General features: G+C 42.2%; 1 protein-coding gene across 1 annotated transcript in view; it reads left to right on the forward strand.

Moving 5' to 3' along the window:
- The window catches only part of LOC137519710 (potassium voltage-gated channel subfamily H member 8-like), a 115,514-nt gene that overhangs the window by 15,902 nt on the left and 73,112 nt on the right, over nt 1-26,500 (forward strand). The window contains exons 3-4 of the mRNA XM_068238679.1: nt 2,618-2,817; nt 7,366-7,615. Coding sequence (XP_068094780.1) covers nt 2,618-2,817; nt 7,366-7,615 — 450 coding nt within the window. The remainder of the gene's footprint in view (nt 1-2,617; nt 2,818-7,365; nt 7,616-26,500) is intronic.

Genomic DNA, 26,500 nt, shown 5'->3' on the forward strand with positions numbered 1-26,500 from the left:
AGTTACCTAGAATGACATTAGTTTCAGTAATAATTTGATTTAAAGAGGAACTGTAGTGAAAAAAAAACATAATAAAAGTGTTTATTGTTTACAATATTAATTTGAAGAATATTTAGTCAGTGTTTGCCCATTGTACATTTTTTCCTTTCTCTGATTTACATTCTGAAATATATCACTGGTGGTGACATATTTAGTTCTGCCAGGTGATCTGTACGGAATGTTTGTTTCTGAGACTTCTATGCACAGTGAGAGGTATTGCTTGGCATTTGGAAAAATCCATTATTTCCCACAATGCAACAAGGTTTGCCGACAGCAAACTTTCATGACCTTGGTCAATGACATGACACTGTGGAAGGAGTGTCATCACAATATCAGCCATACAGCCCCCTGATGATCTATTTGAGAAAAGGCAAAGATTTCTCATGGAAAAGGGGGTATCATGTACTGATTGGAATGAAGTTCAATCCTTGTTCCTGTTTAAGGTGTGTAGGTAAGTTCCTGTTTAAGGTGTGTAGGTAATTAGCTTTCAGCACCCAATTGGGTGGTGGGGCTGCCACCTAAAGCTTCCAGGCACACTGATTTTCTGTGGGGCTTCTTTCCCTTAGTCTTTGGAATTTCACTTCTACCGCGAGGCAGCGTTGCAAGTTTTTGGTTGACTTTAATTTACACCAATGCCTGCTATATCTAGCCAGCGTTCCTTGACCCAAGGAGGCTTCTAATGGGCAACCAGCAACTCCGCACAGTCTTCACTTTGGTTTGACCATTGTGTTTGGGGTTTCTGTCAGGCCTTCATGGCTACCGTAGAGGCTCAGGCCCCTGATTTCTGATTAAAACAGGCAATGGCCTAAATTCACTAAGCTTATCTCTTGTCTTTAATAACATTTCTAGAGTTATCCCCATGGTGATAAGGCATGTAGTATTCAGGAAACATTTTACTTCAGGCAAACCTAAAGTTAACTCTTCTGTCTTTAAGTTAAGGTGAGCTCTCTAAAGTTAACTCTTCAATCCTTAAAATAACTCCCGGATTCTAAAGTTAAAGACAGGCTGTTTATTAACTGCATGTGGAAATAACTACAGAGGAGGTAACTTAAGGACTGAAGTGATAAGTTAATGCTCTCGCTGAGAAAACATATCTCTATACCTTAATAAGTCAATATCGGTGTGTGGTGGTAAGTTTTCTCTTGCCTTATTATCTCCAGCATGAATTTAGTGAATTGAGGCCAATATCTTACTTGACATTGCCCAGATCTCACAACAAGGAAGATTTCCATAGAACAATATTAGTTATCTAAATTAACACCTCCCTTTCAGTTTAAAAGTGAATCCTAAATCCTAAAATAATCAGCTGTTTGCTCCTACCTAGAAAGTCACTGGAGCCAGAAGCTTCACACACACATGAGGTGCTATTCCAGCCTGTCTTCATATCAAAGGCTTATTTTCAATAGAGGTGTACCTAGCATGCTGTCTGCATGCTCCTATGAATCTCTCAGGTGGCCAGTATAAGTCCCGTTCACTGCATTCAGGAGCAAAGAGTTTCTGTGCTTCCTGTATCTTCTAATCTTCATGTTACTCTGTGTTCCTGCTCTTGCTTTTGACCTGGGTTTGTGCCTACTGCTTATTGGTATGGGCAAAAGAAGTACAAAGGGTACCAAGGCATTCCTGTTAATTTGACTGTTATGTAATTAGTGGCTATAGTGGTGCCCGCTGTATAATTTGGGGCCGCTTCCGCCTGGCACGCTGAGCAGTTTGGCTATGGCTGCAGTCAGAGCACAAGGCTGCAGCTGCTTCTGTAATCCAGCTGGGGGAGAGGAGAGCCAATGTGTACATCTGGGATCTGTTTTCACGTTCTGCTCAACAGCTTGTTACTTTTGTGCACTGAACTGTGACCACTTTGTGACTGTAATGCTACCACCTGAACTGGCAACATGCATGGTGTGCCTCTAAACATGTTGCTCTAAGTCAAATCTTGCATGTTATCTATTGTCTACTATTCTCACCAAGGCAAAATCAAATACTGCAACCTAGTGGCAAAATATCACCATTAGGGAAGATGAATGAGATGCAAAATTGGCTGAATCAGAAGCCAGACAGTTTCTGCATTCCCAGCCTCTGCAATACAGATGCAGAAGCTGTCTATGGCTATATGGCCATGCTGGGATTTCTTTGGGATCTCCTTACAGGATACTGTTGTTGGATCACTTCTGAGGATACCTCAGCATATATGGGGGCTTTGCTATTAACCGCCAAAATCAGTACCATTGACTTCAATAGAAAATGCCTTCGGAACATGAAGATCAGAACACACAATTCTGTATTTGCCTGTGGATTATCACATTTCAACAAAAACAGAATTTGGCTGTTCCGATTCTCTAGTCACCACCATTTCACTATTTGGAAGGAAGTCTGAATATTATACACTCTTGCTACTAAAGCAGCACTGACTATTGTCGCAATTATAGTTACAATTGCCTTGACTTCCTACAGCACATACATTTTAAGATTTTAAGATCTCTAGCATAATTATTTTGTTAGATAGTTGCTGGTATAAGTCAACTAAATTAATTTACTTGTATACCTTCCATTATTTTTAATGTGACTCCACTTTGTCTTTTTTTAGCCCTGATGCATGCCTTGGTATTTGGTAATGTGACAGCTATAATCCAACGATTGTACTCCAGATGGTCCCTTTATCATACAAGAACCAAGGATCTAAAGGATTTTATACGGGTACACCACCTTCCACAGCAACTGAAGCAAAGAATGCTTGAATATTTCCAAACCAATTGGTCAGTCAACAATGGGATAGATTCTCATGAGGTAATGCAAATTTATGTTCTACTAAATACATTTTGAAAGGAGTTATCATCAATACTGGCAGTTAAACTATTGTAAAATGCTACAAAAAATTGTGGCCATCAAACCCACTGGGTGTTCATAAAGGATGTATTTAGTAGACATATTTCAGCAAGAAAGTCAACTCACACATTTTTAGATTTAGATATTTACATTTAAATGTCCAACTGTATCAGATTGTTTTGGGGCTACAGAAAGTCCCAATTTTTAAGACTTGTAGACAGAGTATATGTACAGTCCGTCTCTGTGCCTTGGAAATGGGGACTCTCTGTGCCCCCCCCCCCCAAATCAAAAACATATGGTTTATTAAATGTAAACCTCTGGATCGTCAAAGTGCATTCACCAGACGCAGATGCTCCCCATTTTACAGTAGGTCATAAGGGGTAAATTCTGAACTGTTTTTGTTAACAAAGGGTTAGTCTGCATGATGTTCAGATTTTTATTTACAGGTTGTGGAAAATGTTGGCAAGTGGAACTGAAAGTGTAGACAAACTGGAGGCAACTTTAGGCTTTATTGACTGCTACTTGGAACAAAGTCTCTGCCTCTGGATATTCTTTTTATAGATATCTGTCCATCATTTGCTTGGTCTGAAAACCAAGATCAGATGAATCAGAGGAGAACGACATCGCTCTCAATAGTTGAGATATCTGTAAGCTCTTAAAGTGTTATCAAGGTGATATGTCACATGATGACATAAACATTTGTATGTACAGTGCCAACCATGCAAATAACTAAGATGTGATCCTTTTCTTCTTTTTGTGCCTGAAAGAGTTAAACATTAAGGTATGTAAATGCAGTTTTTCTGTAGTCAGGACCTAGTTGGACTATAGTGTTATCCTCACTGATTAGAAATTAAAGCCATAAAACTTTTACCTAGCAAAGAACAGTTTCTCAGTGCAGGAGGTAGGGAAAAAGGGTCAATAGTTCATATATTTTAGCTCTGGCCCACTGAGACTGTGTGAAAGGCTGTGTCATTCGTATGAGAGGGTGCATCAAACATACATTTTTAGCTTTTAAAAAAAATGTGAGATTGTAAAAAAAAGTCATTTTTAGGAGTAGGAGGATAGATATGATTGCTTATGTCATCAGTTTATTTTCACCTTGAGTTTCATTTAATAAGATGGAATGGATATGCACTCTGATAGTGTACTAAGGTGTTTATGTCAGTCTTTTTTCTTTAATTTCTGATTGAATATTTCCAATATGTGACTGTAAACTCAATTCCTAGCTGTTTTTTGATGAAACTTTCACTAAATGATACTAGCAATTGGAATGTAGGCATACTGCATTGTTTCATTAAAATTACACTTATTTGCCAGTTCCATTTCATCCCTTCCATGACAGAACCAGCAGTTATCTATACGAATTCTATAAAGAAGGGGTTAGAGGAGGTGTATTAGGAAGCTGCCTAGGTTGCTAAGTTTTGAACAAGGCCATGGTCTGAACATCCTGGTAATGTAAACCAAGCAGCAACAGCATTCTCACCCAAAGAGCCTGTTGTTAAAATTTCCAAATCAGCTGTCAGATCATGTGATCAATTTTTTGAAACAGCATTTTAAGACATCCTGGGCCATATGCAATTCATTATATTCAACTGCGTTTTCTCCTAGGATATCATTTTTAATCTTCTATTTAAAATACATTTTCAGCTTTTTTAACTAAAAAAAAAGTACAAAAAAATTAAAAGAAAAAGTACTATCAAAATTATTTGTAGTATTTTCTTGCTTTATGGTGGCTTAAAATGTATTTTATTGACAAGTTTAAAAATATCACCTAGGAGAAAACACAGGAGAAAAAGTTAATTGCATATGGGCCCCTGGCTCTTATTCAAATCACATTTTCTCCTAAGTTTTCTCCTTTATTGATAAGATGGGAAAATATCACCTAGGAGAAAACATGGGCGCAAAGGTGAAATGCATATGGACCATTACATTGCTATGTCCCCCAAAAAAGCTATACATGTTTGGCCTCGGTATTTACTATTATATGGTGATACATAAAGAACTATGTCTAGAGACCATCAATTTTTGAACGTAATGATCATTTTTATTATAAAAATAAACTAGAGGTGCAGTTTTATTTAGTATAACACTGTTATTAATGCTATACTATTTCTTCTAAATCTATAAATATCTCTAGCCCCTCTCTGAACTATTCAGTTGTTTGATGTCCTTCATTCCTTGACGCTACCCTAAAGAAAAAAAGATGATCACTATTGTCCCTTCCCACTTTACTGTAAACACTATATGGAAATGTGGACATTTCTAAAGCATAAGGAAGTTTTTCCTTAGTAGAGATGTCTATAGTTTTATTAAACAGAACATTTTTGGCAGCTATGACTTTTATCCTTTGACTTTATATCTAACCTCCCTTCTCCAATCAGATTTCCCCTTTCTAACATAAAGATGAACTTCAGATACATGTACTGTCATTCAAAGATAGCTGTCAGTTTTATGATAGGAATAACAATTTTATCTCCAAATGGGGGACAGATTGAAGTGCTTGTCAGTGGTGTTCTTGAGAGCCAAACGACTGATCTTTATTCTAGGGCTATTATTTTCTCAAGCACAGTCACAAATGGTCACCCTGAGTGACCTCAGCAGAATCTAATGATGTCCCTGCTGGAAAATTAAGTGGTGCCGAAGTTGTGGATTTTTCTTTATTTTAGAATGCACATTGTTTTCAAATTAGTTTTATTTGTAGTCCTTGATTTCTAAACAAATCTGGCTAAAAAAAATAAAAGATTGAAGGTTGTGGACACGTTTATGTTTCTTGAAAATCTCTTGTTATGATATGACATGAACTGAAGAACGAATGTGGCTTGGGCACCATCTTCTAAAATACAGGAAAAAATATTGTAAATGATTCAGCGTGTTATGTAGTAAATGTCTAACTTAGTAACTTTTTGTTTATTAACAAATCAATCTAAAGCAACAGCCTTATGACTGCACTTATAAGTCATCTGTATATTTCATAAAACAAAAAAAAGTACCCACGTTATTTGAAGACATTTGGAAAAAATTCATTGATGCCCTTTTTTTCTTTCTTACATTGCTTCAGAGCCATCTTAAACGTCTTCAAGGGTGGTATTGTCAAATAATGCAATGCAGCCTTGTGTAGCCCAAGACAATGCATTGGGCATTTTCGGCCTTTATTTGTTTGCAGTATAGCAAATTTACACACCAGGGGTCCCCAAGGCGTACATTTGAAAAAGGCGCCCGTTGAAAAGGGTGCAGGAAGTAGCTAGTAGTAGAAGTAGAATATTAGTACATTTAACAATAGTCTACTACTTAATTCATATAGTAAACACATCTGTAACATTTACTGATATTATACTATGACCTAACCTCTCCTGCTCTCACACAGAACCCTCACTTGTGGTGCCTAACCTTAACTTCCCCCGGTGGTGCCTAACCTTAACTCCTACCCATGGTGGGCAACTAATCTTAACCCCCTGTGGGCACCTAACCTTAACCTCCCCCCACCAGTGGGAACTTAACCTTAATTCCAGTATCCTGATCAATAGGGCACCCACTAAAATTGCAGGAGCCAGGCTCACTCACTGTTTTAGTGGGTGCCCTTTTCAACAGGACATGTCTTGCACTCTTTTTAGCTGCTCTGATCCCAAGACCATCTAAAGTGCCAGCTGACTAAATATGACATGTCTAATTTACTATATGCCAGTCCTGCCCCCACCCTCCCCTTCCTCTTGTATGCCCTATGTCTTTGACTTACCTTTCTTAGGAAACCTAGTAAAGTCTAGTCTATCAAAAAATGTAAGATACTTTACTTCAGAACCTGGTTTTTATGCAATTGTTTACAGTAGCCAAAGTCCTTCACTATTGTTTTTCTACCTTTGCTGATTGAACATCTGAAATCTTGTGCAGCACTATAGATTTTAGATGTGCTAGGAATAGAATACTTACATCTCATAAGGCTGTAAAATTTCACTAATAGCAATGTTGTTGTTTTTTTTTTACAGTTTCATGCAATAGAAGGGATTTGGGACCTATACATATCTGCAGCCAGGGTATGTTGCCAAGGCTGTAGATAACCAAACAAATTGATCCATTCTTGTCATATTTCATAATATATCTTATTATAGCTTCATTTCATTAAGACATACATAGTACAGTGTCAAGGTTACGATGCTTTTGAATGTTTTGGAAATGCAATAAGATATACAAAATCCCTTTATAAAAGAACATATTTTTGGCATACTGTCAAATGTAGGCTACATATATTTCAGCACTATCTGTACTTTACTACTCTGAGTTATGCTTTTGCAATGCTGATTGTATGACCTGTTGGCATTCTGGAAATCAATTTCCAGTTTCATTACAACAGTAGCTGCAGGAATATTTATTTTTAAACGGTGACACAAGTATCCAAGTTAGAAATCCGTAGCAGAGATTTGTTACATCTCTAAATGGTTGAAAGCTTCAAATCGCGCTGAGCCCAAGAAGATACATTTTTCTAAGATGCATTAATTCCATGTCCGTGTTTGACAGCTCCTGAAAGAATTTCCAGATGAGCTACGTTCGGATATAACCATGTACTTGAACAAGGAAATTCTACAACTATCCCTTTTTGAGAATGCTAGCCGTGGCTGCCTCAGGTCTCTGTCTCTGCACATCAAAACCTCTTTCTGTGCTCCTGGAGAGTACCTTCTTCGGCAGGGAGATGCATTGCAGGCAATTTACTTGGTGTGCTCAGGTTCCATGGAAGTTCTAAAGGATGGGATGGTGCTGGCTATTCTAGGTATGTACAGTAATGGGATGTCTCTGTATAAAACATGTGCATTGTAAGTGAAATATGCAACATGTTTTAAGATGTCGATTGTATTATCGATTGTTTTTTTTTTTTTAATTATGAATAATTTATTTTTTGCATTCCAAAAAGACAGGGCACTCTCAACTGTAAGCACTAGTCAAATATCAGATCTTTATTTGTCATATTTAACCACTTTAGGATCACAGGTTGTTTCCCTTAAAAACCAAAACAATTTTCATATTTCAGTGCTCCTTCCATTTATTCAGCGATAACTTTATTGTTACTTATCACACTGAAATGATCTATATATTGTTTTTTTTTTTATTTGCCTATTTGTCCCAGTTATTACAACATTTAAATTGTGTCCCTAGTACAATGTAGGATGAAACTATTTTATCTAGAAATAAAGGAGTATTTTTCCGTTTAGGGATTTTTAATACTATTTCACTTATTACAAGACTATTTTTTGGCAAAATTAACAGTAATATACACTCATGACATACATATTATTAAAGTCCCTAAGGTAACTATTTATGTACTTTTTTTTAAACTATGTAATTTTTTTTTCTGTAACTGTGGGGCAGAGTTGGAAGGGGTTAAAAATAATAAAATAAAATAAAACTAGTAATAAATGTTCTATGTAAAACAGTATAGTGGTATAATTAGGTGTAGTTTTACATTTTGATGACAAGATGGTGCTACTGAGACCGTGTTTCTATTAATAGAACACGGAAGTGTCGGGTCTGAGAGCTTGCGTCACGTTATCAAGCTCTCGAAAGACACAGGAACGGTGATCAGGATAGAGAATAGAAGATTCTCATGTCCCAATCACAGATGGAGGGGGCTGCAATGGTGAATCGAACGAAAACGGCGTGGGGATCATGAACACGATAGTAAGGTAACAGTACACATATCTACCCCCCTGATCCACACATGGAGTATACAGGAGTGTAGATATGCGTACCAGTGGTTAATATTTTACAAATATTTGATTGATCTGCTGGGAATTAATTCCCCCCACATAGGCAAACGCAGGGGGGGATTTAAGCTGCCCAGAATACCCCCTCAGACCAGGTCCGGTGCAGTGTCTGGGGACAGACACAAGTTGAGACATCAGAATATCTGCAGGCATCCTGCAGCTCACAGCACTGCCCCTTTTCTTTCCCTGCTACAGTTAGCTTTGAATGTAGCAGCACCATGTGTACAGAGCATGGAGCAGCTCTGGGGAACTTAACAGAGTCAGGTATGAGCACAGCCCTATGCCCTGCTGTGTGAATGCTTCACTTTCTCCTTCATTACCAATGTCAGCTGTCCTCATTATTATCTGTATTCAAAATGCTCCTGATCGATCCCATTAGATCCCGTCGGTCAGACGGGAAATTGCATTGTGTACCCAGCATGATGTCCTAGCATATAATTATATTGAACTAGTTGACCTAAGCCCGTTTAAAAATGGGCTGTAGGTCTATTACCGCCGCCACCACCGCATTTCAGCACGCATGCACCACATGCACCCACGCTCGCACGGATGCCTGCCACGCGCTCATACACATGCCCGGCCCCCTGGCAAGTCCTCGCGTCCTGTCCCAATGGCTATCAGTGTGGCACATGTGCAGTAGCACAAAAGCACTGACACAGGGACATGGGATGCAGAGACACTTGTAAATTATTATATAGGATTGTGCGTGGCTGAGGGAGACCTTTCATGGAATCCCCCGCTTTAAAATCCTGGGTTTTCCCCTGCCCCAGAGGTCCTATCAGTCAACTTTTAGTCTATTTTGATCAAAAGACTATCTAAAGTATCCATCAGAGAGGACACGAGATCTAGGTTGATCAAGTGCAGATAAATCAATAGTACATGGCTTTGTATCACATCATGCTGCAGCTCATCAAATTTTCAATAAATTCCCAACAGGAATCTATTGTAAATTAATTTGCAGTCTTTGATAGGAATCAATTGGAATCAATTGTTTATGATACGGTTAATGTCAGGGAGGCTTGATAATTTTGCGAATGGGGAAAAAAATTGTAATACATCGATTATTTCTCCATCATAATAGAATAATCAGAATAAATATGTAGTTCCACCACAACTCATTATAAAAAAAATTTGATTGACAAAATTTTTGTTAAGCAATCATCTTCAGAATTGTTTGCAGTGAATTTGGGACATCAACAAGGTTTATTTTCTGCCAATCCAATTGTATTTATCTGATTGCTGGGGTGATTCTTGATTGAAAATTGTACCTTAGTGGGTTCTTGTAGGCAACAGTACACCCGATCTGCATATTTGCTCCTTAAAGCGGTATTGTCACTATAAAAATCAAATTTCAACAGCAACTGGTCTGAGTGTATTATGTGATTAAGATGCTAATCCTGCATTCAAAACTTGTAAAACATTTTCTGCTTTTATGGTTTGGAGTTATCATATACTTTAGGAGCACTGGCCCTTGAGTAGTCAGTGCCAAACAGTTGAATTCTAGGGGTTCTTTTTATCTATAATATATTCCTCCTCTTCCATTTATTTATCTGCCTAGCTTCTTATCTGAAATACCCTTGCTCACTTGTGTTTACAAGCAAGGCTGAGGTGACTCAGCGATTGGAGGAGAAAAAAAAAGACAGTGCAGTTCTTAGTATACACCTCAGTGGGAGTGTCTGAAGACTCTAGGAGGAGGGCAGCTAATGAATACACAATGAACAAGAGAAGGGAGGAGGGAAAACAAGAGTCAGGGAGGATGTGATGTCAGCATTAGCTTGGCAGAATGGCCACTGCCTAGGTTAGGATTTTCTTTAAAAATGACTTTATAAAATTTTCAGGAATCATTACGTGGATAGCACAATACATCTGTTATGTATGTAGAAATAGTATTTATCTACTTATATATGTGTTGTTTATTTCTAGGTTAGCATGGGTGTCGCTTATTCTTTAAAGAGGAACTTTAACCTAGGATTGAACTTCATCCCAATCAGTAGCGGATACCCCCTTTCCCACAATAAATCTTTACCTTTTCTCAAATAGATCATCAGGGGGATCTGTGTGGCTGATATTGTGGTGAAACTCCTCCCACAGTGTGATGTGATGACTAAGGTCCTGACAGTTAGCTGTCTGTGAACCTCATTGCATTGTAGGAAATAACAGCTTTTTCCATTTGCCAAGCAAGCAATATCTCCCTCTGTGCATAGAACTCTCAGTAACAACTAGTGTTGGGCGAACATCTAGATGTTCGGGTTCGGGCCGAACAGGCCGAACATGGCCGCGATGTTCGGGTGTTCGACCCGAACTCCGAACATAATGGAAGTCAATGGGGACCCGAACTTTTGTGCTTTGTAAAGCCTCCTTACATGCTACATACCCCAAATTTACAGGGTATGTGCACCTTGGGAGTGGGTACAAGAGGAAAAAATTTTTTAGCAAAAAGAGGTTATAGTTTTTGAGAAAATCGATTTTAAAGTTTCAAAGGGAAAACTGTCTTTTAAATGCGGGAAATGTCTGTTTTCTTTGCACAGGTAACATGCTTTTTGTCGGCATGCAGTCATAAATGTAATACATATAAGAGGTTCCAGGAAAAAGGACCGGTAACGCTAACCCAGCAGCAGCACACGTGATGGAACAGGAGGAGGGTGGCGCAGGAGGAGAAGGCCACGCTTTGTGAGACACAACAACCCAGGCCTTGCATGAGGACAAGAAGCGTGCGGATAGCATGCTTTGTACCGCCATGCAGTCATAAATTTAATAAAGATAAGTGGTTCAATAAACAGGGACCACGCGGCAACGCTAACCCAGCAGCAGCAGACGTGATGGAACAGGAGGAGGCGCAGGAGGAGAAGGCCACGCTTTGTGAGACACAACAACCCAGGCCTTGCATGAGGACAAGAAGCGTGCGGATAGCATGCTTTGTACCGCCATGCAGTCATAAATGTAATAAAGATAAGAGGTTCCATAAACAGGGACCGGCAACGCTAACCCAGCAGCAGCAGCAGCAGCACACGTGATGGAACAGGAGCAGGCGCAGGAGGAGAAGGCCACGCTTTGTGAGACACAACAACCCAGGCCTTGCATGAGGTACCGCCATGCAGTCATAAATGTAATAAAGATAAGTGGTTCAATAAACAGGGACCACGCGGCAACGCTAACCCAGCAGCAGCAGACGTGATGGAACAGGAGGAGGCGCAGGAGGAGAAGACCACGCTTTGTGAGACACAACAACCCAGGCCTTGCATGAGGACAAGAAGCGTGCGGATAGCATGCTTTGTACCGCCATGCAGTCATAAATTTAATAAAGATAAGTGGTTCAATAAACAGGGACCACGCGGCAACGCTAACCCAGCAGCAGCAGACGTGATGGAACAGGAGGAGGCGCAGGAGGAGAAGGCCACGCTTTGTGAGACACAACAACCCAGGCCTTGCATGAGGACAAGAAGCGTGCGGATAGCATGCTTTGTACCGCCATGCAGTCATAAATTTAATAAAGATAAGTGGTTCAATAAACAGGGACCACGCGGCAACGCTAACCCAGCAGCAGCAGACGTGATGGAACAGGAGGAGGCGCAGGAGGAGAAGGCCACGCTTTGTGAGACACAACAACCCAGGCCTTGCATGAGGTACCGCCATGCAGTCATAAATGTAATAAAGATAAGTGGTTCAATAAACAGGGACCGGCAACGCTAACCCAGCAGCAGCAGCAGCACACGTGATGGAACAGGAGCAGGCGCAGGAGGAGAAGGCCACGCTTTGTGAGACACAACAACCCAGGCCTTGCATGAGGACAAAAAGCGTGCGGATATAGCAGCAATGCTTTTTGCCGCCATGCAGTCATAAATGTAATACAGATGAGAGGTTCAATAAACAGGGACCGGTAACGCTACACCATCCCAGATGTTCATTGGTCATGTTACTTGGTTGGGGTCCTGGAGTGTTGCGTAGTCGTTTCCAATCCAGGATTGATTCATTTTAATTTGAGTCAGACGGTCTGCATTTTCTGTGGAGAGGCGGATACGCCGATCTGTGACGATGCCTCCGGCAGCACTGAAGCAGCGTTCCGACATAACGCTGGCTGCCGGGCAAGCCAGCACCTCTATTGCGTACATTGCCAGTTCGTGCCAGGTGTCTAGCTTCGATACCCAATAGTTGAAGGGTGCAGATGGATTGTTCGACACAGCTACGTCATCTGACATGTAGTCCTTGACCATCTTCTCCAGGCGATCGGTGTTGGAGGTGGATCTGCACGCTTCCTGTTCAGTGGGCTGCTGCTGCATGGGTGTCAGAAAATTTTCCCACTCCAAGGACACTGCCGATACCGTTCCCTTTTGGGCACTAGCTGCGGCTTGAGTTGTTTGCTGCCCTCCTGGTCGTCCTGGGTTTGCGGAAGTCAGTCTGTCGGCGTACAACTGGCTAGAGGAGGGGGAGGATGTCAATCTCCTCTCTAAAGTCTCCACAAGGGCCTGCTGGTATTCTTCCATTTTGACCTGTCTGACTCTTTCTTCAAGCAGTTTTGGAACATTGTGTTTGTACCGTGGATCCAGAAGGGTATAAACCCAGTAATTGGTGTTGTCCAGAATGCGCACAATGCGTGGGTCGCGTTCAATGCAGTCTAGCATGAATTGAGCCATGTGTGCAAGAGTCCTACCAGAATCCTCATCATCCTCTTGTGAGCGTTGTGATAGTTGTTGTGATGCATCATAGTCGTCACCTTCCTCCTGGTCTGCTTCTGCTGACCATTCGCGCTGAATTGTGGAAGTCCAACGTGCACCGCTCTGGCCCTCGTCAGTGGTGGCATGAAATTCCTGCTCCAACTCCAGCTGTTCCTCCTCCTCTTCTTCGTCATAGCTGCTGGGGCCAGCGTTCCCTGAGGCGGATGGCCTGATGTTGGTACCATCACGCTGATCGTTTTCTCCTTCAGATTCCCCCAGTTGCATCATGACAGCTGTTTCCTTGATTTTCAACATTGACCTCTTCAGTAAACACAGCAGTGGTATGGTAATGCTGACTGAAGAGTTGTCACTGCTCACAAGCAACGTGGATTGCTTAAAATTTTGGAGGACTTGGCAGAGGTCCAACATGTTGGCCCAATCGGATCCACAGAAGCTTGGCAGCTGGCCGGATGCGCCTCGGTACTGCGCCGTCATGTACTGGACCACTGCACTCTTCTGCTCACAAAAGCGTGCTAGCATGTGCAGCGTAGAATTCCAGCGCGTAGGGACATCACACAGCAAGCGATGGTGGGGGAGATTGAAGCGCTCCTGCATCTTGGCGAGTGCCCCCGAAGCAGTACTGGAATTTCTACAATGTTTGGCCACTCGACGCACCTTCAACAGAAGATCGGCCACGCCTGGGTATGTCCTCAGGAACCGCTGAACTACTAGGTTCATCACGTGCGCCAGGCAAGGGATGTGTGTCAGCTTAGCCAACCTTAAAGCGCGAATGAGATTACTCCCATTATCACACACAACCATGCCCGGTTTCAAGTCCAGCGGTGCCAGCCACAAATCCGTCTGTTCCTTTATTCCCTTCCAAATTTCCTCCCCTGTGTGCTGCTTATCCCCAAGGCAGATCAGCTTCAGCAACGCTTGCTGACGCATGCCAACAGCTGTGCTGCACTGCTTCCACGATCCTACTGCTGCTGGGTTAGCGTTTCCGGATGAGGTACAGCTTTGAGATGCGTTGGAGGAGAAGGAGTCAGAGAGGTAGGTGCTGCTGTTGTTATCCAGTGGGAGGGACGGCGGTGCAGCTGTTTGCGGCGTGGGCAACACCCGCGCCGTAGCAGGTGAGGAATCGCTGCCAGGCTCCACAAGGTTCACCCAGTGCACGGTAAGGGAGATGTATCGACCCTGGCCGAACGCACTCGTCCAAGTGTCAGTGGTGAGGTGAACCTTGCAGGCAACGGCATTCTTCAAGGTTCGGGTTATTTTGCTGACCACGTGCTCATGCAACTCAGGCACTGCAGAGCGCGCAAAGTGGTAGCGGCTGGGAACCACGTTACGTGGGATGGCCACTGACATCATGCCCTTGAAGCTGTTTGTCTCCACCACTCGATATGGCAGCATTTCGCAGGCCAGAAGCTTGGCTATGCTGGCTGTTACTGCCACGGCCCGGGGGTCATTTGCTGGCAATTTCCTCTTGCGCTCAAACATCTCCGACACAGACAACTGAACCGTAGCGCTGCACATGGAAGGGCTGTTGGTTGTGTTTGATGAACACTGGGAGACCTCAAGAGCACTACTCCGGAAAGTGACAGTGTCAGCGTCGTCTGATGTTTGTGAATGTTGTGAACCACGCAATGGCTGGGCTACTGCTGCTGCTGAGGCGGGTCTGGTGGTGAGTCTGGTGAACCCAAGGGAGGCAGTGTTGCTGGTACCCTGTCCTGCCGCGTTTGCCCACAGAGTGGGATGTTTGGATAGCATGTGGCGGCTCATGCTGGTGGTGGAGAGGTTGTTAATACTTTTCCCCCTGCTCAGGCGAGTCTTGCACACCTTGCAAATCGCCATGGTAACATCCTCAGTGCAGTCTTCAAAGAAAGCCCAGACTTTGGAGCACCTGCCTCCTTGCTGGCGATTTCTGTTTCCTCCTCTTTTGCCTCTCACTCTAACTTCCACGCTTGTGGTGCCTGAAATTGCGCGCCGCCTACCTTGTGGCACAAGGCGAACTCGTGCAGCAGTGGGTTCTTCAACAGACTCATCTGTGCTGCTGCTACGACGGCGATGTTCTCGTTCACAAATAAAATCTGGGTCTCTGTCCACATTGTCCATACCCTCCTCTTCCATCTCCTCAAACTCGTCATATGTCATTGTGGGGGGCCGCCGCCGTGGAGTAGAGCTCCCCAGAACAACCTCTGCGCAGCTCACTCCAACGTCGTCTTCCAGATCTTGTCGGCCGACCTCCTGCAATTGCAACCCCTCCTGCTCAACTTGCTCTGGGATTTGGGTTTCCGAGTCCTCCTCGGACTCGCCTTGTATTTCAGTGCGCGGTGCATTTCCCACAGTTAATGGTTGTGAATCCGGGCACAACATTTCTGGCTGTTCCTCCATTGACCTTTCATAGGTGGAAGTTTGTTGGGCTGGGAATAGCTCCTGCGAATACCCCATTGTGTCCTGAGGTAATTCATAGGACTGGTTATCTGGCAGTTGTGTGCGTGGTGTCGCTGCCGGTTGTGTCAGCTTTGTGCCCACTGGCTCCTTGTAACTGGCTGAGGACTCGGACCTCGTGCGTGATGTGCTGGTGCTGCTTAACCCACTGCTGGACGCTTGAGAGGTCATCCAAGTAATTATCTGGTCCTGTTCTTTTGGATTTGTGAGGGTTGTTGTCCTGGACAACATGGGCGGTATTGAGTGGGTTTTCTTGGGTGCTCCCCTGTGGCCTGTACGTGAACCGTCAGGGGAAACACCTCTTCCCTTGCCCCTTCCTCTTTCACCGGATTTCTTCCTCATTTCACTTATCCTTACAGTACACGCTGACTGGCAGCAGTACAGTGGCAGTACAGAAATGCTATACAGTACCACTGTTCCCAGCAGCGACACAGAGCACAATGCTATACAGTGGCGGGTGAGCGGTGTACTACTGTTCCCAGGCCCAGCAGACACAGAGTGGAAGTAAACACAATGCTATATAGTCTGGCTGAGCGGTGTACACAGAGTGGCAGTACACACAATGCTATATAGTCTGGCTAAGCCGTGTACACAGAGTGTCATTAAACACAATGCTATATATAGCGTGGCTGAGCGAGGTGCACAGTGGCAGTACACACAATGCTTTATAGTCAGGCTGAGCCGTGTACACAGAGTGTCAGTAAACAATGGTATATAGTCTGGCTGAGCGGTGTACACAGAGTGGCAGTAAACACAATGCTATATATAGCGTGGCTGAGCGAGGTGCACAGTGGCAGTACACACAATGCTATAGAGCCAGGCTAAGCCGTGTACACAGAGTGTCAGAAAACACAATGCTATATATAGCGTGGCTGAGCGAGGTGCACAGTGGCAGTACACACAATGCTATATTAGTCAGGCTAAGCCGTGTACACAGAGTGTCAGAAAACACAATGCTATATATAGCGTGGCTGAGCGAGGTGCACAGTGGCAGTACACACAATGCTATATTAGTCAGGCTAAGCCGTGTACACAGAGTGTCAGAAAACACAATGCTATATATATAGCGTGGCTGAGCGAGGTGCACAGTGGCAGTACACACAATGCTATATATAGCGTGGCTGAGCGAGGTGCACAGTGGCAGTACACACAATGCTATATATAGCGTGGCTGAGCGAGGTGCACAGTGGCAGTACACACAATGCTATATTAGTCAGGCTAAGCCGTGTACACAGAGTGTCAGAAAACACAATGCTATATATATAGCGTGGCTGAGCGAGGTGCACAGTGGCAGTACACACAATGCTTTATAGTCAGGCTGAGCCATGTACACAGAGTGTCAGTAAACAATGGTATATAGTCTGGCTGAGCGGTGTACACAGAGTGTCAGTAAACAACGGTATATAGTCTGGCTGAGCGGTGTACACAGAGTGGCAGTAAACACAATGCTATATATAGCGTGGCTGAGCGAGGTGCACAGTGGCAGTACACACAATGCTATATATAGCGTGGCTGAGCGAGGTGCACAGTGGCAGTACACACAATGCTATATTAGTCAGGCTAGCCTAAGCCGTGTACACAGAGTGTCAGAAAACACAATGCTATATATATAGCGTGGCTGAGCGAGGTGCACAGTGGCAGTACACACAATGCTATATATAGCGTGGCTGAGCGAGGTGCACAGTGGCAGTACACACAATGCTATATATAGCGTGGCTGAGCGAGGTGCACAGTGGCAGTACACACAATGCTATATATAGCGTGGCTGAGCGAGGTGCACAGTGGCAGTACACACAATGCTATATATAGCGTGGCTGAGCGAGGTGCACAGTGGCAGTACACACAATGCTATATATAGCGTGGCTGAGCGAGGTGCACAGTGGCAGTACACACAATGCTATATATAGCGTGGCTGAGCGAGGTGCACAGTGGCAGTACACACAATGCTATATTAGTCAGGCTAAGCCGTGTACACAGAGTGTCAGAAAACACAATGCTATATATATAGCGTGGCTGAGCGAGGTGCACAGTGGCAGTACACACAATGCTATATATAGCGTGGCTGAGCGAGGTGCACAGTGGCAGTACACACAATGCTATATATAGCGTGGCTGAGCGAGGTGCACAGTGGCAGTACACACAATGCTATATTAGTCAGGCTAGCCTAAGCCGTGTACACAGAGTGTCAGAAAACACAATGCTATATATATAGCGTGGCTGAGCGAGGTGCACAGTGGCAGTACACACAATGCTATATATAGCGTGGCTGAACGAGGTGCACACTGGCAGTACACACAATGCTATATATAGCGTGGCTGAGCGAGGTGCACAGTGGCAGTACACACAATGCTATATATAGCTTGGCTGAGCGAGGTGCACAGTGGCAGTACACACAATGCTATATATAGCGTGGCTGAGCGAGGTGCACAGTGGCAGTACACACAATGCTATATATAGCGTGGCTGAGCGAGGTGCACAGTGGCAGTACACACAATGCTATATTAGTCAGACTAGCCTAAGCCGTGTACACAGAGTGTCAGAAAACAGTGTTGCTTGCGAATTTTCGCCAAAGCCATTTTCGCATCGAAAATCCTATTTTCGATTTCGCCGAATTTTCGCGAAAATAAGTACTATTTTCGCTTCAAAAGGCGAAATTTCGCATTAATATTTTCGCATTGATTTTCGCCTAAAGTCCGTTTTTTTCGCGTTGAATATCTAAGCCCCCTTAAAAGCTAGAATCACCAAATTTGCAGGGTATATTAAAGAGATATGTGGGTACAAGAGGAATTTTTTTTTTTCAAAAAGACCTTATAGTTTTTGAGAAAATCGATTTTAAAGTTTCAAAGGAAAAAAGTATACATTTAAATGCAGTAAATGACAGTTACTTAAAGGGATACTGTTGGAGGGGGTCGGGGGAAAATTAGTTGAAGTTACCCGGGGGTTCTAATGGTCCCCCACAGACATCCTGTGCCCACGCAGCCACTCCCCAATGCTCCGGCCCCGCCTCTGGTTCACTTCTGGAATTTCAGACTTTAAAGTCTGAAAACCACTGCGTCTGCGTTGCCGTGTCCTCACTCCCGCTGATGGTACCAGGAGCATACTGCGCAGGCCCAGTATGGTCTGTGCTTGCGCCGTGTGCTCCTGGTGACATCAGGGGAAGCGAGGACATGGCAACGCAGGCGCAGTGGTTTTCAGACTTTAAAGTCTGAAATTCCAGAAGTGAACCGGAGGCAGGGCCGGAGCATTGGGGAGTGGCACAGGATGCCTGCGGGGGACCATTAGAAGCCCCAGGTAACTTCAACTCATGTTCCCCGACCCCCCCTACAGTATCCCTTTAAGCAAACCTAGAGGTAGTGTAAAATTACTAATATCAAAAGAAAGGGCCAAGTGCAAACTGCCAAGTGCAAAGGGCCAAGTGCAAAGGGCCAAGGGTCAAGTTCAAAGGGCCAAGTGCAAAGGGCCAAGTGCAAAGGGCCAAGTGCAAGGGCAAAGGCCCAAGTGCAAAGGGCCAAGTGCAAAGGCCCAAGTGCAAAGGGCCAATTGCACGTGCAAAGGGCCAAGTGCAAAGGGCCAAGTGCAAAGGGCCAAGTGCAAAGGCAAAGGGCCAATTGCAAGTGCAAAGGGCCAAGTGCAAAGGCAAAGGGCCAAGTGCAAAGGCAAAGGGCCAAGTGCAAAGGGCCAAGTGCAAGTGCAAAGGGCCAAGTGTCAAATGAAAAGGGCCAAGTGCAAAGGCAAAGAGCCAAGGGATCTTTGCACTTGGCCCTTTTCATTTGACCCTTGGCCCTTTGCACTTGCACTTGGCCGTTTGCACTTTGCACTTGTTCTTGGCACTTGGCCCTTTGCACTTGGCACTCGGCCCTTTGCACTTGGCAGTTTGCACTTGGCACTTAGCCCATGGCACTTACACTTGGCCCTTTCTTTTGATATTAGTAAATTTACACTACTGCTAGGTTTGCTACAGTAACTGTCATTTACTGCATTTAAATGTATACTTTTTTTCCTTTGACACTTTAAAGTCGATTTTCTCAAAAAGGATAAGGTCTTTTTGAAAAAAAAATTTTTCCTCTTGTACCCACATATCTCCTTAATATACCCTGCAAATTTGGTGATTCTAGCTTGTAAGGGGGCTTAGAAATTCAACGCGAAAAAAACGGACTTTAGGCGAAAATTAATGCAAAAATATTCGGCGAATTTTCGCCTTTCGAAACGAAAATAGTACTTATTTTCGCGAAAATTCGGCGAAAAGAATATTTGCATTTTCGCTCATCACTGTCAGAAAACACAATGCTATATATATAGCGTGGCTGAGCGAGGTACACAGTGGCAGTAAACAATGCTATATATAGTGTGGCTGAGCGAGCGGTGTACTACTGTTCCCAGCAGCGACACACAATGACTGGGGGGGACCCTGGCTAGCGTGGCTGGAGAGCGAACTACCCTGCCTGCCTACCCAAAGCTAAACCCACAGACAAATGGCGGAGATATGACGTGGTTCGGGTATTTATTTACCCGAACCACGTGACCGTTCGGCCAATCAGAGCGCGTTCGGGCCCGAACCACGTGACCCGTTCGGCCAATCACAGCGCTAGCCGAACGTTCGGGGAACGTTCGGCCATGCGCTCTTAGTTCGGCCATGTGGCCGAACGGTTTGGCCGAACACCGTCAGGTGTTCGGCCGAACTCGAACATCACCCGAACAGGGTGATGTTCTGCAGAACCCGAACAGTGGCGAACACTGTTCGCCCAACACTAGTAACAACCATACAGATCACCTGGCAGAACTAAAGATGTTGCCATCTGCGATAATTCTTAGAATGTAAATCAGGGAAAGAAAAGATTTTACAATGGTCAAACACTGACTAAATAATCTATAAATAAATATTCTAAAATAAATAACCAATTTTATTCATTATACTATTTTCACTACAGTTCCTTTTTAAATATGACAAGGAAATTATTCTAGCCAGAAGATCACCATTACAGGCAGGAAATTAATGTTGAGCTAAATAGATCCTCCCACTAACAGCTGATGTTAAGAATAGTGACCTGAAAGACTGAACCAGCATTACGTTTTATCTTTGTCTTTACATTTGCAATTTTTTTTTACCAGTGTTGGATATTCCTAAATAACCTCATTGATATTCATTTTTGCTTGGATGTTCTAGGGAAGCATTGCGTTATGCTGCTTTGCTCTCATTATAAGAGCTTTCTCAGTCCTTAACAGTATAGGTTTTGATTAATGAGTCTCTTTATTCATTGGAATAACTAAAACCACAATAAGCAGCGCTCACTTTATGGCACTGTTGCCTGGAATATTGTATTATTGGCATAAACTTAAAAGCACATGATTAGTTTGGAAGTGCAGTGCCCGTAATGAAGAGCAAAATGATGTACAGTATTTAAAAGCAAACCAATCATTGCATTTTCCCAAATGGCCAGTTCTTGAGCTGGAGACAAGGTATGATAGCATAATGCCGCATAATTTTGTGATGATTGTGTGTTCTGCATGGAGCTGACAGCTGCTCATTAGCTCTTCAGCTATGGAACCACGGTTATTTTTAAATGAATCATAATCACTACAATATGGGGATGTCTTAGCAGTGAAATGTAGAATTAATGGGAACTGGAAAAAACGGAAAATCATTATCTTATACCTGATATTATATTTTTCATAAATTGCCCTCGTGTATGATTTTCTTTTCCACTGGAAAAGCCTGGAAATATTCAGATAATATAAAATATGCCTTTTTTTCCTCTCAAAGACAAGTATTAGGGTCTAAAACAGGTCAATGTTAAAAACAAGTCTGTATTCTTTCAGTGTTTGTGACAGTTTCACACTGCAGATAAGGTGTGCTGAACCACTTAGTAAACAACATGGCTCTACCGTCGTATATATCATAGTTACATAGTTATTTGGGTTGAAAAAAGACATACGTCCATGGAGTTCAACCAGATAATAAAGTACAACACCAGCCTGCTCCCTCACATATCCCTGTTGATCCAGGAAGGCAAAAAACCCTTATAAGGCATGGTCCAATTAGCCCCAAAAGGGAAAAAAAAATCTGACTCCAGATGGCAATCAGATAAAATCCCTGGATCAACACCACGTGGACTTACCTTTTAACTATAGCCATGGATGGCTTTCAATGGAAAGAAAGCATCTAATCCCCCCTTAGATGCAGATATATAATTTGCCATAACTACTTCCCGTGGCAATACATTATACATTTTAATTACTCTTAATGTAAAGAATCCTTTCCTAAATAAATGGCTAAAAAGTTTTTCCTCCATGCGCAGATCATGTTCCCTAGTCCTTTGTAAAAGATATAGCACAAAAGACTCCGCTCCACCTCCACTCACCAGGACAGTGCAGGAGCCAGGCAACTCAAATCCAGACAAGCAGCAAAACAAAAAAAGCTCTGCTCAATGTCCATGGCAAAATATGAAAATCATAGTTTATTGGATTGAATGAAACCAGCACAGCCAGACAGATGACATGTTTTGGACCACAATGGCTCTTAATCCTAGTTCAAATGCAACAAACAACACTAATATACTCCTGGTTCCACCCCCCTCACAGGTGGTGGGTCACAAGGACACATCCATCACAGAAGAGGGAGAGGGAGGGGAGATAAAGAAGGTTAAAAGAGACAGACTAATATAAAAACAATTGAAGTGAAAACACATATGAAAAAGAAATCATCACAGAATCCAATGTCTACAGATATGTAAGTGCAGATACCCGATCATCTTGGGATAAACCCGAAAAAGGCAATGCACATCAGAGTCACCACGGGGGCCAAATGAAGGAAAGGGCAAATCAAATAATGTAGCTAAGATCCCACCGTGTATTGAGACCAGAAGGGGAACGTGTCCGCAACTGAAAAATGCAATATGCACCACGAACAAGTAGGGTCTTATAAATATCGCCCCCTCTGGGTGGCAACAAAACCCATTAAATTCCCTGAAAACAAAAGGAAGTCATATCCCCTTGATGGACATGTCAGAAGTGTTGGGCTACATTCAAAATATCCACTGTAAGCCAACCCTGATCCCTGTAGTGTTCCGAGATACGCTACCTAAGATGACATGTACTACACCCCACATATTGGAGGTGACAACTCAAACAAGATACTAAATAAACAACATATTGTGTATGGCAGTTGATATACTGCTTGATTGGAAAACACCTGTTATTGGCCATAGACACAACAGATTTTGTTCACTGATGAACATGACAATATTGGCATGTGGACATGCCACATTGGTAGGACCCAACCGTATCCAGCCAGCAGGGCTGGCACTATATAGATGAGAAAAGGTCTAGGGGACAAAATGTTGGCAATGCAACATTACTACAGTAAAAAGGGTGCCGGATATTGCCGTTATTCTAATTTAAGGCACATACAATGGGTACCCGGGAATGCCATAGAATATAAGTAATTTTACATAGGTAGAAAAACAAAGTTTTGTAAAAAATAATACCTTTTAATGGCTAACTGAAAGAGTTAATTTATGCAAGCTTTCTGGGATCTAGTCTCCTTCTTCAGGCATATTTTCAGATTTTTCATAGTAATTTTACAGAAATTCAACTATTCAAGATCTCTACTACTAGTAAAACATTGGTAATTATAATGATATTTTACCACTCCTCACTGTAACCTAATTCTCACACTAACCCTCCCCTATTTACACCTATCACTAAACTCCCCACCTAATCCTAACACTAACCTTCCCACTATATATGCCTATTACTAACCTCTATCCACCTACTTTTAACACCAGCCTTCTGCGTATATATATCTAACACTAACCCCCACTCCTAACACTAACTTTCCCTGGCAATAAAGCCGGAATTTATCCACGCTGATTTAAAGCTACTAATTACAACTACTATAAATTGGCAATTTACCCCATCAGCTGTAAATCCACTAATAACAGCGCCTACAGGGGCTTTAAAGCAATAATTTACCCAAAGCCTGTAAAAGGTTCTGGAGGTGGGGGGTTGTATGTTGTGAGTAAGGGGGGAAAATGTCTGAAATGTACTATTATTAAGGAGATTTGTATTGCCCTGAATTAAGTACTCAAATTAACAGGTGCTTTTTCAATGTCTTGACATGTCTTGTACACCTGCTTCACCTTGTCTAGGCACAATAATGGTACTAGAGATCACTAGAAGCACAATTCTGGAAAGGGATCATTTCAGACCTGGATTTTTCATATCCAAACTGAAAAAATTTGAATATTTCCCTGCCTGTTATAAATTCCACGAGTTTATTAATCAAATTAACTTGAAAAAAAAGTACCAAGAGATAAAAAGCAACACTAAAGGGGAAAGGGTAGAGAGGGTCCTGGAACACTGGAAATAGCTCAGGACCTTCCCAGATTAAAGTTGCCTGATCTTTACTGGACACATCCAAACACAAGTTTGTACCACATAAAACATTATTTAAATCTGTTTATTCTATCACATGCGTGTTAGTGACTACCTTTGGGATAAAAACAGTTGGAAAACTATTGTCTGCACACGTTAGACATTTTTAGCCTTTTATCATAGTTCTCCTGTGTGTGTTGTGTCCTAAATCCTTAATCAATGAAGCAAGTGTATGTGAATGTCAGATAAAGAAAATAAATCTGGACCTTATACAGATTAACAAGTTAGCAGCAGTGTAAGGAAGCCTTTATCCGTATCAAGATGCAAAGTTACATAACCAGTAAAGCACATACGTCCATCAAGCCCAACCTGAACATGTTCTTACATCAACCTGGGGCATTAAAGGGAAGGCAAACAATGTATAATAAAAAGCAAATATGAATATTATGTCCTAGACTAGTTTTAATTGTGCCAGTCTGTGAATAGTAAATTGCATAATTTATTACAATATTTAAAATTAACTCTCAACACAAAAACATAAAAATATGTATTTAATTTGCTTAATTCATTGCTGGAAATTAACTGACTTGCATTAGAAACACTGAGCAAATTGCCTGTCCTTTGTTTGCAATGTATTTTTATCACTGAAAACAGCAAGACGATGGACCTAGCATAATTGTATCAGTTCTCTCTGACAAGTTATAGCTATTAAGTAGTGGTGGGATGAACTTTAATCAATGACAAAACAGTTAATTATGAAACACTATGCAACAAATATGAGAGAAGATAGTCCAATGCTCTCCTTGAAAGGTTTTTGTATTTAAATTAATTTTTCTGTCTTATTTCTGCAAAATTTAAAGAGAAACTGTGACCAAGGATTGAACGTCATCCCAATCAGTAGCTGATACCCTTTTTCCCATGAGAAATCTTTTCCTTTTCTCAAACGGATCATCAGGGGGGGGGGGGGGGTCTGAATGGCTGATATTGTGTTGAAACCCCTCCCACACTGTGATGTCAGGACCATGGTGCTGACATCACACTGTGGTAGCCTTGTTGCATTGTGGGAAATAACAGCTATTTCCAACTGCCAAAAAAGCAAGCAGCAACTACTTCCACTGACATCACCTGCCAGCAGTAAAAATGTGACTAAATGATAAATGTCAGAATGTAAATCAGGTAAAGGAAAAACGTTACAATGGCCAAACACTGACTAAATCATTTATACATAATTATTGTAAAATTATGCACTTTGTTCATTATGTTATTTTCACTGGAGTTCCTCTTTAAGTATTATTAAATTTGATTTTAAGGTGAATGTAAAGGTTAGTTTTAAAAAGAAGCAAGAAGATAAAGTTAAAGAGGAACTTCAGCCTAAATAAACATACTGTCATTAAGTTACATTAGTTATGTTAATTAAAATAGATAGGTAATATAATCTCTTACCCACCCTGTTTTAAAAGAACAGGCAAATGTTTGATTTCATGAGGGCAGCCATCTTTTTGGTTGAAAGGAGGTGACAGGGAGCATGAGACACAGTTCCAACTGTCCTGTGTGCTGATCACGCCTCCCAATTGCTAGGCAATGTGAATAACAACATAGGAAATCCCATCATGCTTTGCACAGCATCAGGAAAAAAAAGCCCATGCAGTTTTCTTTGATGGGTGGAGCTTACCTAAAAATGCAGCTAAAAATGATGCTTTGGTAAGAAAAACAAAGTTCTGATGCTGTGAAACTGTTAAAGAAACACCAAGCCTTTTCAGTTCTGCTGAGTAGATTTTTAGTCTGGAGGTTCACTTTAATTGTTTCTTGATGACTTGCTGATTGGTGGCACCTAAAGAGCCCTTCTTTTGGGAGACAGACTGAGCTTCTAGTATATCAGAAAACCCATTTCCCTTCTCTTGGAAGTGATTTCTAAAGGCCTAAGAGAACAACAAGATGGCTGACTATTATAGTTCAGTCTTGAAATCTAGGTTTCCTATTAACATGCTTTCCGGTCATATTATACATTTTAAAGTTGCTGTTTATTTAAAAACATATAATGTTTTAATGGTACAAATACCCTTAAAGTATACCCAAGGTGACGTGACATGATGCGATAAACATGGGTATGTACAGTGCCTAGCACACAAATAACTATACTGTGTTCCTTTTTTTCTTTCTCTGCCTGAAAGAGTTAAATATTAGGTATGTAAGTGGCTGACTGAGTCCTGACTCACACAGGAAGTGACTACAGTGTGATCCTCACTGATAAGAAATTCCAACTATATAACACTTTCCTAGCAGAAAATGGCGTCTGAGAGCAGGAAAAAGATAAAAAGGGTCAATAGTTCATAAAGCAGAAACAATAAAACCATTAAAACGTAAAAAGTAGATTTAAACATAAAAGAAAACTGTGGATTATCTTAAAAAGTTGTTTTT

This window comes from Hyperolius riggenbachi, chromosome 5 (genome assembly GCF_040937935.1).
Source record: "Hyperolius riggenbachi isolate aHypRig1 chromosome 5, aHypRig1.pri, whole genome shotgun sequence".
In the NCBI taxonomy this organism is placed as follows: Eukaryota; Metazoa; Chordata; class Amphibia; order Anura; family Hyperoliidae; genus Hyperolius; species Hyperolius riggenbachi.